Source organism: Myxine glutinosa, chromosome 13 (assembly GCF_964187855.1).
Source record: "Myxine glutinosa chromosome 13, kmMyxGlut1.1, whole genome shotgun sequence".
Classification (NCBI taxonomy): Eukaryota; Metazoa; Chordata; class Myxini; order Myxiniformes; family Myxinidae; genus Myxine; species Myxine glutinosa.
In genome coordinates, this window is record NC_136273.1 from 33,276,368 (window position 1) to 33,295,215 (window position 18,848).

The window sequence follows — 18,848 nt, forward strand, 5'->3', positions numbered from 1 at the left end:
AAAATTATCTCTAAACTAACACGAGATTTTCCTCAAGAAATTTTATTTGAAGTGAAGTTATGCTATATAAATATGGTGAACACAACGTATTGCGACGTTTCGAATCGTGAATATAAATGTTATAACAAACACCTTAAACCCACAAACACACATTGAATTTGCTTCAACTAATATCTCCATCAGAACGAGAAATAAAACATTGAGATGTCTTAAAAGAGAGTTATATAAGAAACACATCCGCAAATCCAATCAAGAAGGAGATGTGGGATACACTCCAATTACCCCTTTAATGGGGAGATTGAAAACGCTGATGAAGCATTTAAGGGACAAACAAAAATAAGATTGTTTCGCTTTAAAGAACCAGCACCAATATGAATCATTGAGGCAATTGATATGGTTAAACTGGCTATTTAAACTAATTAAAAACACATTTAGTGAAATGAATACTTTTAAGTTTTTTTGAGAGGAAAAATGAATATGACAAGAGAAGGTGATGAAGAAACACCCCATATGAGAACAAACCCTCACTTTATCACATCATTCCAAGACTTCTTAGTTTGTGATGCCTGTGATGAACTCCATCGACAATAACTAAATGTTGATAATAGTGTGGTAGGTACTGGATTTGTTATTGAAAAAATCATTATTTTAGATATATACATCTTAAAATCAGACTCTTTATTCTTCTTCCTACAAAGATTTACCAATATAAATAAAGCTTAAAAAGGCGGTTGTTAATAATTAAAGCATTGACAAAAAATGCTTTCTATGGTCTGCTCTTGCTCACATACATCCTCCAAAATGGAATCCTGAAAGACTGTCTTGTAGGAGTTGCGGGCAACGAGAGGTTAAAAACTTCTTGACTTGTTCAACGCTCCTTTATTTCCAAAGACTTATTTCCCGACCGGAACTCCTCTCTTTTTATATCCCCCATCACTTCCGCCCGATCCTCTTAAAGTGGCGTGGCACCAACAACCGAGCGCCCGCCACGCCCATACCGTCAATAGTCCCACTGGTCCCGTGCTAGTGAATTACGGACACCTCTATGGGTATCCCCCACTTGCGCCCCCACAGAATTCACTCGAACTGGCAATGTCAGTTGTTGGGGGGCCTTAACCACCTGGTCGAAACGACCCCTGATGACCCGAGCAGGAACTGTTAGAGGCTTGGTAGTAGGCGGGCCAACCGGGGGCTTACCCGACGGGGGACAGCCCCGCCGTTGGGGTTGGGCCAACCGAGGGGGCTGGTCTCAGTCCAAGTGAGCCAGCTTGAGGCGGTCCACCTAAAGGTGGTCCGGTTTGCCACCCATCTCGACCACGAAGGACTTGTCCCCGGTCTCCAAAACACGGAAAGGCCCGTCATAAGGCGGCTGAAGCGCCCCCGGTGTGCGTCATGGTGAACAAAGACGTACTCCGCTGTACATAGATCCGGTGGGACGTGGGACTGAGGCAAACTATGTTGAGATGTGGACACCGGTGCAAACATCTTGGCAATCTCCCGGAGAACCGACCGCTGACAGGCGACGGACCAGGGGCTTGTGGCGTCAGGAATGAAATCCCCGGGAACCCGCAGCGGCTGGCCATAGACGAGCTCAGTGGATGAGGACTGGAGGTCTTCCTTAGGGGCTCTCCTGAGGCCCAACATGACCCACAGGAGTCTGTCGGCCCAACTGTCACCCCCTAGGCTGGCCCTGAGCAGCTTTCATAGAGCGATGGAACCTCTCACACAATCAATTAGTCTGGGGATGATATGCAGTCGTACGATGGAGCTTTACCCCCAACCCCTGGGCAACAGCACCCCAGAGCTCTGAAGTGAACTGGGGCCCCCTGTCTGAAGAGATGTCCGAGGGGGCGCCAAAACGGGCAACCCAAGTGCCGATGAACGCCCGGGCCACATCGGCAGACGTCGTAGATGTAAGCGGGACGGCCTCTGGCCACCTGGTGGTCCTATCGACCATCGTGAGGAGGTGGGTGAATCCCTGCGAGAGGGGAAGGGGCCCCACCAGGTCCACGTTAACATGGTCAAACCGTCGCTCGGGCACTGGGAATGTCACCAACGGGGCCTGGGTATGGCGATGAACCTTTGAGCGTTGGCACTCGACGCAGGTGTTGGCCCAGTCGCGCATATCCTTCCTGAGCCCGTGCCAAAACTAACTTCGCCGCCACCAACTTTTGCGATTCCTTCCTGCCCGGGTGAGAAAGACCGTGGACTGCAATGAACACCAGCCGTCTCCAGCCGGTGGGTACGATGGGGCTCGGCTCGGAGATGAAGCATGTGCTCCGTCCTGGAAGCGCTGGCGATGAGAACATCATCCAGATAGACAAACAGAAACGGCAAGTCCTGTAACACGCTGTCCATTAGGCGCTGGAAAGCCTGGGCCGCGTTCTTGAGTTGTTCGTTTTTACAATAGTCTGCACTATATATCGCTTCTCTTTTATTGTTATTTTACTTCCTGCTGTCTCTGCTCGAAAAGCATCAAATAAATCAGGGAATTTATAATAACATATTTTCTTTATCGTTGTATCAATATTGTTACCCCGTGCACATGAAGCGAAAAGCAGGGTTAATCAATTGGTTCACTTCTGTCTGTCTGTCTGTCTGTCCTGTCTACAAACGTCAGTTTATGATTCAAGAACAACTTGATTCCAATTGAATGTTATATTTTGAACACGAATCAGAACATGAATCGGAAAACAAACCTGTAGTTCGGCAGGTCTTTGGCTTCAATCAATCCCGATTGCGCATGCGCAGAGAGGAGTCCGTTTTATTACTCTGTCTACCTGTCTGGCAGTGAAAAACAATTGAAAATCATTCCAAACAGGAACATTCCTGTTTTTAAGAATGTATTAAAGGAAAAATGACAAAACAACCATTGGAATTAATCAGTGATATAGATATGCTTATGATGATAGAGAACGCTAAAAGAGACGGAATATCACAAACTTGTTCGAAGAGATATGCCAAAGCAAACAACAAATATCTTCCTAACTATGATGCTTAAAAATATAGTTCTTACTTGATGTATTATGATGCTAACAATTTGTATGGATGGCTTTGTCTCAATCTTTACTGTGTGGAAAACTCAAATGGGTAAAAGAGAAAGATTCTGAAAAAGTTATTTAAACATCATAATCTCTTCTCAAAAATAATTGGATAAAGCAGAAATTGGGTATTATTTTGAGGTTGTTTGAAATATCCAGGAGAATTCCACAACAAACATAAAGACCTGCCATATGTGCCTGATAAAGTCTGAGAAAGGAATGGCTTTGCGGTTATCAACAATCATTTATTACTACGAGGGAGATACCCGTGCTACACACGGGTGGGAGGCCAGAAGCAAACAGGCAATGCAGATACCGCGAATGCTAAAGCATGAAACCAATAAATTCCACATTCCTGTAGCACCTTCAGTCGCACGTCCGACATGGACAGCAAGTTCGTGAAGGACTTCCATGAAAAACGTACCTGTTCGCAAACAAACGGGTACGTTCACGGAGAGAAACGTCGATCGTGGGACCGTGGTGAATCTGCATATGGCGATCCGCGAAGTTCACGTTCAGAAAATAGAAACCATCACAGCATGTCATCATTCACTTGACCTCGATATCTCTTTTTAAATTCCAAACAACATATCTCCAATCACAAATTAATCACAAAATAAACTTTTAACAACATTGTTAATGTTTCCTTCATTGGAAAAACTTCCAAATCAATAGTTAAAAGGATTTTGAGCCGATAGCTGTTACGGCCTTGGTAAGATCGATGGAATCTGTTAGCGTATTCACTGCCCAAATAGCTATGTGGAATTCTCTCATGTAGAGATTAAATGGCGTTTGAACTTTGGCAGTGGTCATTATTTACTTTTAATGATCTTTATATACGAATCAAAAAGAAGATAATTGGTTTTGGGTCGTCCTTTCCGCATATCTTGTGGGATTGTGAGTTGGAGAGACGGCCGTGATGGCGGGGAGCGATTTGGAATTCTCTCAAGCAGGGATTCAACCCGTGTCCTTGTAAAAGGTCTTTGGCCAAGGTCACCGAGTCTGATCGGTGCAGCTGTTTGTGCGGCACACGGGAAAGCAACATCGTCATGAGAACAATGAACGTCATGCGAACACGAATGTTGTGCGGGAGTCCAAAGCTGAGAATGCTGGAGACTAAAGCTGAAATTGCGAAAACTAAATAGCCTATTTTACTCCCGGAGATCCCAGGATTTATCCACCCAAAATATCGTTGAGATCGGTTCAGCAGTTTTTACGGTACCTACGAACAGACAGAGAGACAGACGGATGGACATTTGGTGAAATAGTAAGATGAGCAGGAAACCAGCAGAAAAATTACTTACTACATTATATGATAAAAGGAATTATGTTTTCCACAAAGGAATTTAAGACAATATTTATCTGCTGGGTTGAGAGTAAAAAAATTCATAGAATTTCAAAGTTTAAACAAAGTCATTGGTTAAAGACCAATATTGATTTTAATACAAAAAGGAGGACGGAAGCAAAAACAGATTTTGAGAAGGACTTTTTAAAATTGATGAATAATGCTGTATTTGGAAGAAAGAAAAAAACTATGGGTAATGTTACGAATAGACAAACATAAGACTTGCTACATCTTGGAAACATCAAACAAGCATCTAAATTAATTAATAAACCACGTTTTCAAAGAGTGAAGGTGTTTTCAGAGAACTTTTGTGCTGTTCATGTGAATAAAGAGAGTATTGAAATGGATATACGTACTTTTAATATGGGAACATCAATTCTTGAGTTGTCAAAGTTGTTAATGTATGACTACTTTTACAACAACTTAAAGAAGAAATATATGGATGGAGTTAATCTACTCCATATGGATACAGACAGTTTTATTTTCAAAATCAATGTGGAAGATATTTATTAGAATATGTCTGAGGATGTTGATATTTATGATACAAGCAATTATAAATCAGATATCAAACTATTCTCCACAAAGAATAAAAAGGTTATTGCAAAGTTTAAAGATGAATTGGGTGGAAAGATAATGAGTGAATTTGTGGGATTGAGAGCAAAGCCTTATGCTTATAAATATATTGATAATAATATTGAAAAGTGATAAAAATTTAAAGGGGTAAAGAAAAATGTAATCAAAGAAACAATAAACTTTGAACATTATTACAGCTGTTTAACCTTTAAGAAAGAAGAGTATAGAAAATGAATACAATAAAAAGTTATAAACATCAATTATATATAGAGGAGGTAAATAAGAAGGCATTTGGGGCTTTTGATGATGAGGTTTATTTTCGAAAATGGAATTGACAGCCTCCCTTATGGATATGTAGATATTTAAAGGATAAGTTTTAATAAGGATTAATAAAAAAAATGGGTTGATGGGGTTTTACTGTGTTATAAATGATAGAACCAAGCAATAACTAAACCAAAGAGTGCAGAAAATCACAGCCTTGGTATTAAAATGGAAACATAACGAATGTGGTAAATATCAAAAAATTATTATTGAAGAGATAACCAAAGCAAGCCTAAACAAGAAAGAGCAGTCAAAGACTGCAGACCCGTGCCAGGACGTGTTTTCAGTGTTCTTTTTAAGGCTTTTGTGTTAAAACAAACAAGGTGGCCGAACCACATGACCGATAACATCATCGTTATTTTTTCTCTTCACCAATTTATCCCTAGATGATGCTCAATAAATTTCATCTTGATCGGAAGAAGTTTCGTGCCTGTCGAATTATGACGTCATAATGGAGGCACCTATGACATCATCATTAACATATGTTATTCCACATGGAGATTTCATTTCAATGAGCCATGTCTCCATTTTTTCTATGCAGCGTTTTCGGAGATATAGAAGTGCAATTTTTTTCGGTTTTTCAAAGATGGCGGCCGAAACACGTGACCGATGACGTCGTAATTATCATTAAAAAATTATATCGGTGGAGTTGCACCTATCGTAAAAATTTCCTGTCAATCGGACCAACGGTTGCAGAGAAAATCATATTTATTCTGTGCGGAAAAACAAACAAACAGACAGACAAACAAACGCACTCAAATGCCACGCCCTCTCCTCTGGCGAGGGTAATAAAGCATGCAGGTTGAAGGGTTTAAAATATTTAATGGATGTCAAGAGGTCAATGGAAAAATAATTTTCTACAATCTCAAAGTGATATGTGGCTCAGGAGGTTCTCAGAGAAGAACATTGAGAGAGGTTTATAATTTCACCTCTGCTCAGGAACGATATTTAAACCAAGAAACAAGTTTCACTTCATATTTTGTAAATATAATTGACGGTGACAGAAGCCAACAGAAAATTAAGCTATTCCCGAAAATAGAACAAAAACAAATATTCGTTGGTTCGCAGTTCGAGTATAATGAAAATATTGTTGCGGATATGAGGACTGTATTTTTTTTGATTGTGTGTATTATTATTATTGTTTATTCTGCGCCTCCTGCCTCCGGAGCTGTGTAAAGGTCAAAGGGCGTCCCATAATTAGTCCATAAAGCATCCACACCACAGCCAATCATAGAATACCCCTGTTCAATAGTTATATCTTATTATGTGTTTTAGGGTAAGGCTGTGTCTCCCATTAATTGAAATACTCCATTGCACCAGTGAAAGAAATAGATTCCCTTCATTCCCACTCCAAAAACTTCCATTCCCCCTTTTCGTCAATTGCCATTCGCATGGCCAACCAACAATTGCCGCCATTGACCACGAGGCAGGGTTGGGGAAGAAAGGCGGGTCCCCACCTCATCATAGAGGGGAGGAGTGAGTCAGCCCCACTCAACCAACCACGAACAAGGGGTTGGACTTGGAGAGGGTGTGGAGAGAAACATCGAGGAGGTTTGCGAAGGTTGAGGGGCGGGGCCTATATAACCCGCAGCTAGGGCGTTTCCAAAAAGAGATGAGCTTTGACAGAGAGACGAGAGGGAGTCCAAGCGGTTGAGTCCAAGAGAGGTGCTTTGAGTGAGTCCGAAAGAAGTCCAGGGTTGAGCTGCAGCTCGAGCCACTGAAACTGCATTTACTGCAGCTCGAGCCACTGAAACTGCATTTACTGCATCTCGAGCCACTGAAACTGCATTTACTGCAGCTGGAGCCACCGAAACTGCAGCCACAGCAGCGTGAGGCCTGGACGGCAGTTTGGAGCAGGGCCGCGAAGGGGCGGCGGCTGCCCAACGAGTCGATCGGTTGCAGGACCAGTTGGACCTCCCTATCCCGCCAGCCATACATCTCCCGCCAGTCCTATCATCATTCCCCGCGTGAGTCTGTCCTTGTTTGTTCTGTCCCTGGGTTAATTAAGACTGTAGGTAAGCTAGCGTTGCACTGTGTATCTAATCTCGTCTGTAAATAAACGCGCCTGCTTTCTTCCTACTTATATGTGTACATAATAAATCCAATTACTCTTCTGTACGTCTTCGTCCTCTTTGTATTTGGTCGCTTTAGAGTTTTCCCGATTGAATAGCGGTGGCGCGATCCGGCCAAAGTTTGGGGCAAATCGGGTATTAGTCGGGGAATAACTGTTCGGTCGCGGTAATACCACCGCTCGGTCAAAATAACATCTTAACCGCGTCCGTAACAATTGGTGTCTGGGAGTGAGATACGAGGCCCGAAGCGCACTTAACGCGCTCAAAATTACAAGCAGTTGGAAATTGTTGTGTTTTAAAGCAAAAACCCGAATTTTGAAATCGCGCCATGGCTGGTCAAGGCGATCGGATGCCGGTGGGTGAGCTAGAGGAGGGGTTAGGAGTAACCCAGGATCAGAGGGACGAAGTAGAGGAGAACATTGGCAATGTGGTTGAGGGAGTATCAGACGCACAAAATGGCGCTATCGCGCACGTGGTTGAAGCGGCACCAAATTTTGCTGCGCCCGTGACCATAGCAGCACCAAGTTGCGCTGCGCACGTGGTCGCGGCAGCCGAGCCAGAAATGCCAGAGTACATGCGAGTCTTTATGATTCAAATGATGGCAAAAATGGATGCCCAAAATGATAAGTCCACCCGAGAGCGAAGAGAAATGGGTGAGCGGTTGGGAAACCAAATTGTGGGATTGAGGGCTGATAGTGAGCGACAGGGTGAGCAATTGGGGGTAATGAGGGACGAAGCGAGGGGTACCGGTGAGGGGTTAGACAATAATTTTAAGGGATTAGACAAGAAATTTGGGAAGTTCGACGACAAATTTGAGGGGTTAGACCACGGGATAAAAGAGGTAAAGAATGGGTTAATGGGGCTAGAAAATAGGATGGAAGACAAATTGCGGGAAATAGGGGAGCAATCCGCCCGGGAAATCGAACAGATGGGGAACCAGATAGAGGAGGTGAAAATCGGGTTAGAAAGTAAATTGGATGCTCAGAGGGATGAATTGGGACAGATGAGGGTAGCATCTACAAAAGAGAGGGAGGAGATGAAAGAGGAGATACGACGAGGTGTAAGTGAGGAGGTCTCGGGGGTACGCGAGGAGGTAAAGCGAGGCGAAAAGCGTATAGAGAAAGAGGTGAGAAATGGGACGGCAAAGTTACAAGGGGGAATAGAAGATCTGACGGAGGAGGTGGAACAGCTGACAGAGGGACAAACGGAGTGAGTGGAGCAGGTTCAAAGGAACACTGCGGTACTAGGAGGGTTAAAGGCGACACAAAAAGAAATTAAAAATGACTTAATAGTGACACAGAGGCAATGTCAGATGGTACGTGAGGGACTGACAATGAGGTTGGACGAGGTGACAGAGGTAATGGAGACAAAGGACCGGCAGGTGAGGATGCACATAGAGACGGTCACGGTAGCCTTAGAGGACGAACTTGAAGAGACGCACCGGGAAATAAAAGAGGTAAAGCAAAAATTAGAGGAAGTGGAAGAAGAGGTGAGTGAAATTAAGAAGAGACGGACAGAAACTAAAAGAGAAATCCAGGAGGAGGTGATGGAATATGTGCAAGGTCGGTGCTCAACTCATAATGATGTGCTCACTACCCAAATAAAGAGTTTGCAGGTGGCGAAAGAGGTGCGGAGACGAGGTGCCAAGGTGAGTGGCGATATACGAGGAAATGTACATGATGTGAGGGGAGCTTCAGTCGGCTTGGGGATTGATTTGGACCCGGGTGTTCGTGAGAGGCCGTTGGTGAAGTGTGCGACAGGTCTGGTGTGCGAAAAAAGAGGTGTGCGAGAATGTCCGACCATGGGGTGTGTGAGGAAAAGGTGCGTGCCGACCAGTGAGTGTGCTGTCGAGAGTGAGTCGGTAGTAGCGCATGTGCGAGGGAGCACATGGAAGCGCGTAGTGAGGAGTGTTACAGAGGGTGTAACGGAAGAGTGTGCGCGAGAAAGGTGTGTAACGGACGTGTGCATGGGGAAAGAGTGCGCTGTCAAGAGTAGGGGAGAATGCATGCCTGTGGTGAGTGTTACAGAGGGTGTAACGGGAGAGTGTGCGCAAGAGTGTGCGCGAGAAAGGTGTGTAACGGACAGGGGCATGAGGAAAGAGTGCGCTGTCGAGAGTAAGGGTGAGTGCGCTGTCAAGAATGGAGGTGAAAGTAGTGAGAGTGACACGGAGCGTGAGTTGGTTGTGACAGGTGAGCGAGGATGTACACCTGGAATGGAAGGATGCACACCTGGAATGGTAGAGCGTGTGTGGGAATGCACACTCGAGTTGGTAGTGAGGCACGTGGTTGGGTGTGCGAGTGAGAGCACACCTGTGATTGTCACAGAGGAGGTGACCGAGAAGGGAGCGCGAAGAGGTGTGTTGGTGAGGTGTGCGAGCAACGAGTGTGTGCAAAGGTGTTCGGTGGTCAGGTGTGTGACCAAGTCTGTGAGTGGAATGAGTGTACCTGGGTGTGTAAGAGAAGGTGCAATGACCAAGAGCAGGGAAACGGCTGGATGTATGAGCAAGAAAGGGGTAGCGTATGCGTGTAAGCATGCAGGTGAGGCACCGACGGTAACCGGGTTAGCGGTTAGAACGACAGTTAGCCGAATCGGGCCCTCGGTGCGCGTCGGGCAGTTTCGCGTGCCGCGAGGACCAGCGGGGATCCGAGCCACGGCGGATTCGAAAGGACCGCCGTACGCGATCCACGCTGGGCCTCGCTTTGAACGGCCGCGTCCGTGCTCCACTAGGCGGAGCGGGCAGCCCGATAGGAAGGGTCGTCATGGCGACCACTTTTTATTGAGACGTTCCGGCAGGTCGAGATCGGGCAATTGGATGGCTCCGCGCCGAGGTGGTGCGTGGGATCTCGGCACGGGTAAGCCCCCGTCCCTGCACCGAATGTCGGACGCATCCAGCCGCCGGCACCAAACAACCCGCATTCATTGCTCGGCGTTACGAAGCCGGGCTCTAGACGTGAATTGGCGCACCGAGAGGATCTAATAAGAAGACGGGTGATGAGGTTAGTGTTTTGGACCCAAAATTAGAAAAAGGCAAAATTTGATGATTGGCAAAGGATTGACAGAGTGATGATTGATAATGGTACGGTGATTGGCAGATGATTGGCAAAATTTTTGATTGGCTGAAATTTGACGAGCAAAATTAATAGTGAGAGACCCCCGATGTGGTGGGATGGCCAATCCACCATCCCTCACAGAAGCGGGGGGGGGGCAAAGGAGCACTAGATTATGGGGTTGATGGCAGTGTAAGCTCGCCGAGGGAGGGTTAGGATATAATGTGTAGGGCCCTAGAGATTGACATTAGGTAACGGTAAGGTTAGTTAGTGACAATGACACCAGGTAGCTGGGGACGCAGGTAGCTTAGAGTGGATGATAATGACGTGGTATGTGCTTAGTTTAAAGGGAAGACGGGGAGCACTAAGTTAGCAGGGCAACAGGTAGTTCAGATGATGCCGTGTGAGTGTGGGAGGTGTATTGAGCAGTGTGTGAGGATTGAACAGGTGTGATTGCACAGGTGTGCAACTGAACAGGTGTATGGAGCAGTGTAGGAGGGAGTAGTGGTGATTGCGTGTGGTGTTGACCAAATGGTCCAGGAAGAGGAGGAGGGTGCAGGTGGCACCAGGTGATTGCACAGGTGTGCAACAACAGGTATGAGGAACAGGTGTATGGAGAATGGTTGTGTGAAATACATGGAGTGTGGAATATCTGGAGTATTGGAATGGATGGTCGTGGAGTGAGTATGGTGGAAACTATGGAGTGGAGTGGATGGTGCGAAGGTGTGAATGGGGGAAGGATGGACCCCCATCACGAATACCCGGGGAGGGTAGTGTAAGTGTTAGGTAGAGGGTATAGGTAAATTGTGGTTGGATATTGGCATCTGTGGTGCGGGTGAAAGAATGGTATTTGGATGGGTGCATTAGTGTTGTGGAAATGGCTGGGCGTGTAGCCTGTTAGTGTGTGTAGTTGGTTTGGGCACTCCACCACTGTGAGGATGTCGGCCAGGTGAGGCCGCAGGTGGGCTCTGGGAGCCGGTAGAGTTTTGTGGATGGGGCCCGAGGATCCGGAGGACGGACCCGGGTAGCCCAGTGCCAGAGGGCACCAAGGGGTGACAGAGCCAGGAGGGGCCTTCCCCAGTTAGTTAGGTTAGGGTGAGGAGCTAGGTAAGCTCGGGTGGCAACTGCAGTGGTGGAGGTGTGCAGGTGGGTAGACCTGCTGGGAGAGCTACACGTCACAGCCCAGAAATTGTGCAAGGGCACCGGGAGATGAATCGGGGGAGTGAGACCCCAAATTGAGAAGCACCACAGTTTGGTCAATGGGAATTGGTTTTTAGAACCCATAGTGTAAGTGGCCAATGGATTGGCAGGGAGAGACCCCGGGTAGTGTAAAGTGTGTTAATGTCATTTAGAGGATAGATAGGATGAAGGATCTCCTTGCACCATCTGCATCCACTCACCTGAGGTGACAGGTACTCCGCACCATGCCATGTTTAATTATTTTTTATGTGCAAATGTTTTGGATTGTGAGACGCATCATGACGTGGGTGTGACATTGTGCTTGATGTTCCATCTCTTCCTCCTTATGAGGATTGATGACGAATTTGGGTGATGGCAAATTTTGAAGTAGAGGGATTGTGGAGACGAATTTGGTATTGAAGAAATATGGGGAAGACGTGACAGTAGTGACGAATTTGTAAATGTGTAGATTTTGTAAATATGGGGTAAGGGCAAGGGTAGTGTAGGTGACAGGGGGGGTGACTACGGTAGGGACAAGCTTTCTCACTTCGCCCTCCGTACGCATTTCGCCTTGCATTGCCTTATTGATGTGTACCCTTGTGACCTTACCCCTCGCTCATTTGCCTCTTTTGTCTCCCACATGACCGGTGTGCCATTGGGCGTCGAGGGGAGCGTGCGTGGGTCGGCCATTGTGCGCCCGAAATTCCCAGAACCAGCTGTCTGCATCGATGCACCACATTATGGACCACATGCCTGTGGCCGAGCACCACTGATGGACCCCATGGGTTGGGGCATGGCCCCTCTGCTGGAACCGGCCATGAGGGCCCGAAATCTTGCTGGCGGACCTTGGCCACAGGGCACCGATGCCCCACAGGTGAACCACACATAGTCGGCCCCTGTGGGCCATAAATAAAATAAAAAAGGACTAGTCTAGTAGGAAGACTAGGTCCCCCTGCACCCCCCGGAGATATACTTCTAATCAGTGTTTCTAGATTGGAAAAAATGTGTAGAAAATGACTAGCTATGGCCCCAAGCTGAAAAAATGTCCCACATACCATTTTTATGCAAATTACTGCTGCCATTATCAAAAAAACGATTTTTGACATATCTCAGCCAATATTGCAGATAATTGAAAAATGAAGGTGTCTAGACCCATGTTTTGAAGGGCATAGATCATGATAGAACTATTCATAACATGATTACATGTGTCTATGGTATACTAGTATGCATATTAATGCTGTAATTACAAAATAATCAGTTTTACAAATGATAAGGATACGTTAATACTGCAGATAACTTAACATGGTACATAAGGGGTCTAAACCCAGGTATTTTCAAGGTTAAATGTCAACAAGATGCTCCTGAGTCTTGCATAGGGGCGGGACATTGGCAGTAACATTGGTACCACTCAACTTTTCTTCCCACCATTGACTTTGTATTGCGAGAGATTTTCACTTGCTTATTTAAAGGTTTCTCACCCAGCCCACGTAAAATCTACCAACTCCTGCTGTTAACTCCCAAACATATTTTTTTATGTTATCCAATCACAGTGCAGAAATGACAGACTAGAGATCCAAATTAGTGCTGCTATAGCTGCCATTTTACATTTCCATCCATGTAACATGCGCGCTCGCGCGCTCGTATCAATTGGTAATGTCGCGCGCTCGTATCAATTGGTAACGTTGATGTTATTGAATACCTCAGTTGAAAGTTCAGTCTTCCATTCCATCTGTGTGTTGTTCTTGGTATTCATCCTCCAATCTAGCCAGGTAAGATGCTAACTATAATGTTACTCACACTCTTGACTTCAGTTTCTGCATGAAATCATAAACAGGCAGAATAACAGCTGAGCCAGCTAGCACCATGTTAGCTAACGTTAAAGCTAGCCTCATCTATGTACAGTATGTTCCTAATGTCGGTGTAACTTAAACTTTTGTTAATGCCAAACATGAGACATATCTGTTGACTTCTGTATATGAATTGAACCAGAAAGAGGCACGACAGCTGAGCTAGCTACAGTAACTTAGCACAATGTTTCATTGGCCTAGATAGCTAACGTTAGTGTGGAAGAATTTAGATGTTTTAGCTATTAGCACTTTTGATGCCACTAAACATGGTTTAGTCAGCTAAAAAGTACCCTAGTGTAGAACATGACTCAGAACCTCTGTTACCTCACTGAAAACTCAGAGCCTCCTTTCACAGGCACTTTTAACATCATTCGTGATTTCTTATTTGTCATTTAACAGTGATGGTAGACATCGACAGCAAGCATGCCCAAAAGAAAACGGAGTGTAGAACCTGCAGCCCAAAGCTCTCCTCCTACATGCATCCTTCATGTACCATCCATGTCTGATCATGGGGATTTCACGCCCCTCCGTAAAATTAAAGGATCTGCTTCAGAAAAACTGCAACTGCTTCAAAAGATCCGGGATAGACGTCTCAACCAACCGCATGACTCCCCATGTCGTATGCAATCAGTATGTGATCAGATCCCGGCAACTCTTCCTGATGACCTAGAAAGAGTAGGATATCACAGCAAGTGTTATAAGCACTTTGTCCGCCACTTTCATCGTCTGGGAGATGATACAGAACCAGGGCCATCAACCTCATCATGGCATCACTCTCCTCGTAAACCAGGAGGTTCTGCTGAACCCATCTTCCCGCCAGAGTGTATATTTTGTGAGAAAGTTGAGACCAAAGATGCTCATCGCAATACTGAGAGGCCTACAACCTTCCCATCCTTTAAAAACAAAGAAAATGCATGGGAGCAAATCGAAACACAGGCTGAGAAAATGGGTCTCTATCGACTCCATCGAAAGGTGAAAAACAAAGACCTCTTTGCATGTGAGGCCAAACACCATCCGTCATGTTTTAAAGCTTTCCGCACAGCATTCTACAACTATGAGCGTGCGATTCACAGAGCCGAAGCACCAAAGGAGCAGGCTTGCATGTCAGCCGCCCATGAAAAGGCATTCAACTCAGTACTGGAACACATTCAAACCCAGGTCATCCAGCAGAATAAAGTTCTACAGCTTTCTTCCTTGCGCTTGCTCTATGTCGAGGAACTGAAACTGAATGGATATGAGAACTCAAATTATCGGTCAGAGAAACTACTGAAACGCCTACAGAATGACCCAATCAAGGAGCATATCCACTTCACGAAGGTTGATCATGACAAATGTGATGTCATTTCTTTCTGGCTTGTGCACAGCTCAAACATAACAGTTTCCAATGCTCTCGCACGAGCATTCACACTCGGAAGCACAAACAAGAACCAAAATGTTGCCCTCCAACTTCGCCAGGGTATTCTACAGGCTTTCAGAGAGTGTAAAGACCAACCATGGCCACCAACAGCTGAAGACATGGAGCTCAATCCTGAAGACATCCTACCTCCAGACCTTGTCCGCTTTCTCAGCGTGCTAATGACTGGCAAGGAGGGCATCGAGACAGAAAAGGTGAAGCGTCTGGTCTTCTCCATTGGACAAGATCTGTGCCGTGCAGTGTCAGATGGAAAATGGAAGTTACCAAAGCACATTCTCCTCTGTGTGACTGTAAGGCACCTGTTCCGAAGCAAACAGCTCACCACAATACTACACAGGCTTGGACACTCTGAGAGCTACGATTTCGCCTTGGAGTTGGAAACTGCTCTCGCCAAGGTCCTGGATGAAGTCTCAACTTATCGTACACCACAAATTGTGACAGGAGAGGGCAACCTTGTATTCCACTGTGAGTGGGACAACTTGAATAAAACCACTACCAGTGTGCACGGCAGCAACATTGTAAACAGTGCTGGAGGAATCATGGTGCAGGAGGTCAAGCCCGGGTTCGAGAGCAGCAAGGACCGAATGCTACCTACCATCAATAGGTCACAACAGCGTAGCCTGAAGGTCGACACACCAAAAACAAAAACTTCAAAATGTTCCTTGCAAATGACGACAACAAAAAGCAGATGTGCCAGCTTCTTCTGAAAGTGTGGAGTGGACAAGAGGCAGCTACCAGGCTGGAGAGAACAGAGATGGCTGTGCTGATCGTGGAGGGGAAGGCCCACCAACTTGCCTCAACGAATGGCAAGGTAAAATTGAAAGCCCTTCGTGAATGGCGATTCAATTTGTAATTTTTCCTGAAAAAAAGGTGATTACCTGTGATGTTTGTCTAGATCTGAAACTGGCAGTGACTGGTGATTGAAATGCGGTGCCTTTTTGTGTTTCAGGTCGAGGTACGTGAACTCCCCACGATCTACAGCAACCAGGAAGAGACTGATACCAGGGTGGTTCTGTACCTCCATCATGCTGCTACCATCGGATACAAGAACGCTGTAGTCAGAACACCGGACACAGACATCCTCCTGATCCTGCTCCACCATGCCCACAACATCAAGCTGACGGTGTACCTGGATACAGGGTCAGGGAAGCATCGCCAACTTGTCAACGTCTCTGAGCTGGCAGAATCCCTGGGAGAGGACTACTGTGCCACTCTCCTGGGGTACTATGTGTTCAGCGGAGAAGACTGCACCAGTGCCTTCAAAGGGAAGGGAAAAGTCGGGCCCTTGAAAAAGCTGGAGAAGAATCCCAGGTTTCACAGGGCATTCGGTGAACTGGGTGACAACTGGGATGCCAACCCTGAGGTGGAGAGGCAGTTAGAAAAATTCACCTGTGTGATGTACGGCCAGAGTCGCGAGTCATCAGTGGACATTGTCCGTGCCAAGCTGCTACGAAAAATGGTGGGAGAGGACAAGACCCTCACATCCAAGTCCAAGGTTGATCTGGCTCGCCTTCCTCCATGCCAGTCTGCCCTGAAGCCGCACATCCAGCGTGTGAACCACCGCGTAGCATTGTACAAAAGAGCCGATCAACCTATCATCGAAAAGCCAAAACCTTATGAGGAGCAAGGATGGATAAGGACTGATGAAGGACTGTTGAAACCAATGTGGTCCAGTGGTCCCATCCTACCAACCTCACTGGTGGATCTTCTGAACACAGGAGAGCACGAAGAGGAGGAGGAAGAGGAAGGAGAAGAAGAGTTTGACTCTGACGATTTCGATGAAAATGATGATGACTGACTCAGTGTAGAATCACTAATGCTAATGATGTTTATCTAAAACAAGCAAGAGAAGAGTGGTCACATTGAGTGCTAGGACTATTTTGACAGTTGTAATATTTAGAAAAATAAAACTTTGTGTTAACGTCTGTGTAGACGGACCTTAATATGAGTCTATTATTTCGTAAAACTGTGATTATTTTGTAAATAAAGCACTAATTAGCATACTAGTATACCATAGACACATGTAATCATGTTATGAATAGTTCTATCATGATCTATGCCCTTCAAAACATGGGTCTAGACACCTTCATTTTTCAATTATCTGCAATATTGGCTGAGATATGTCAAAAATCGTTTTTTTGATAATGGCAGCAGTAATTTGCATACAAATGGTATGTGGGACATTTTTTCAGCTTGGGGCCATAGCTAGTCATTTTCTACACATTTTTTCCAATCTAGAAACACTGATTAGAAGTATATCTCCGGGGGGTGCAGGGGGACCTAGTCTTCCTACTAGACTAGACACATTGGGTGCATCTTTCAGTTCGAATAGGCCGCCAGTAAGAAAAGCAATGAAAGAAAGACAACAACTGGAAGACAATAATAATAACCAGCAGAGGGAGCCGAAGAGCAAGAGACCACCTGCAGGGTTAGGGGTTGTTGATTTATTTTTATTATTGAACATGCATTGAACATTGATGAACTGTGGTGACTGCACCGATTGGTGCTTGAGGGTGTATTGGTGTGTTTTTGGGTGCTTTCATGGTGCGTCGATGCAGAGCAGACTGTCTCCCCCCCAGAAAGAACAATTACAGGTCCTGGGTTAGTTTTGTAAATAAAAGCAGAGTCATTGTAAATAATGCTCCCCACCGTCAGTGTGTAGTTTGAAGACCATTCCGCAATTCGGTTAACTGTGGGCGTAAGTCTGTTAGGCAGGGTGCAATGGAGCAGTGGGACACATTTATTTATGTTTTAAAACTGTCGCACTCAGGGTCAGGTTAAAAGTAGAGGGAACTACACCTACGTGTCACACTAAATAAAAGTTGTAGGCCCGGGACGTGCCTAAGAGGAGGAGGGTGCAGTGTTGCGGATATGAGGACTGTATTTTTTTTGATTGTGTGTATTATTATTATTGTTTATTCTGTGCCTCCTGCCTCCGGAGCTGTGTAAAGGTCAAAGGCCGTCCCATAATTAGTCCATAAAGCATCCACACCACAGCCAATCATAGAATACCCCTGTTCAATAGTTATATCTTATTATGTGTTTTAGGTTAAGGCTGTGTCTCCCATTAATTGAAATACTCCATTGCACCAGTGAAAGAAATAGATTCCCTTCATTCCCACTCCCAAAACTTCCATTCCCCCTTTTCGTCAATTGCCATTCGCATTGCCAACCAACAATTGCCGCCATTGACCACGAGGCAGGGTTGGGGAAGAAAGGCGGGTCCCCACCTCGTCATAGAGGGGAGGAGTGAGTCAGCCCCACTCAACCAACCACGAACAAGGGGTTGGACTTGGAGAGGGTGTGGAGAGAAACATCGAGGAGGTTCGCGAAGGTTGAGGGGCGGGGCCTATATAACCCACAGCTAGGGCGTTTCCAAAAAGAGATGAGCTTTGACAGAGAGACGAGAGGGAGTCCAAGCGGTTGAGTCCAAGAGAGGCGCTTTGAGTGAGTCCGAAAGAAGTCCAGGGTTGAGCTGCAGCTCGAGCCACTGAAACTGCATTTACTGCAGCTCGAGCCACTGAAACTGCATTTACTGCAGCTCGAGCCACTGAAACTGCATTTACTGCAGCTGGAGCCACCGAAACTGCAGCCACAGCAGCGTGAGGCCTGGACGGCAGTTTGGAGCAGGGCCGCGAAGGGGCGGCGGCTGCCCAACGAGTCGATCGGTTGCAGGACCAGTTGGACTTCCCTATCCCGCCAGCCATCCATCCCCGCCAGTCCTATCATCATTCCCCGCGTGAGTCTGTCCTTGTTTGTTCTGTCCCTGGGTTAATTAAGACTGTAGGTAAGCTAGCGTTGCACTGTGTATCTAATCTCGTCTGTAAATAAACGTGCCTGCTTTCTTCCTACTTATATGTGTACATAATAAATCCAATTACTCTTCTGTACGTCTTCTTCCTCTTTGTATTCGGTCGCTTTAGAGTTTTCCCGATTGAATAGCGGTGGCGCGATCCGGCCAAAGTTTGGGGCAAATCGGGTATTAGTCGGGGAATAACTGTTCGGTCGC

General features: G+C 45.9%; 2 protein-coding genes across 2 annotated transcripts in view; both read left to right on the forward strand.

The window, feature by feature from the left end:
* Positions 1-14,322, forward strand: part of LOC144888650 (uncharacterized) — a 648,249-nt gene extending 633,927 nt beyond the window's left edge. The window contains exon 2 of the mRNA XM_078767292.1: positions 13,825-14,322. Within this exon, the coding sequence (XP_078623418.1) occupies positions 13,825-13,873 (49 nt within the window). The 3' untranslated portion in view covers positions 13,874-14,322. The remainder of the gene's footprint in view (positions 1-13,824) is intronic.
* Positions 14,323-15,494: 1,172 nt separating this feature from the next.
* LOC144888573 (uncharacterized) lies at positions 15,495-16,782 on the forward strand. The gene is made up of 2 exons (XM_078766997.1): positions 15,495-15,650; positions 15,789-16,782. Exons 1-2 carry the CDS (start codon positions 15,495-15,497, stop codon positions 16,635-16,637), a joined length of 1,005 nt encoding a protein of 334 aa, XP_078623123.1. The 3' UTR covers positions 16,638-16,782.
* Positions 16,783-18,848: the final 2,066 nt, after the last annotated feature.

Excerpts from the sequence above, each read along its gene's own strand:
- LOC144888573 (XM_078766997.1), top strand. The coding sequence starts at position 15,495 with ATGTTCCTTGCAAATGACGACAACAAAAAGCAGATGTGCCAGCTTCTT. Across the intron at positions 15,651-15,788 it reads TTGCCTCAACGAATGGCAAG|GTCGAGGTACGTGAACTCCC; the intron begins GTAAAATTGAAA and ends TTTGTGTTTCAG.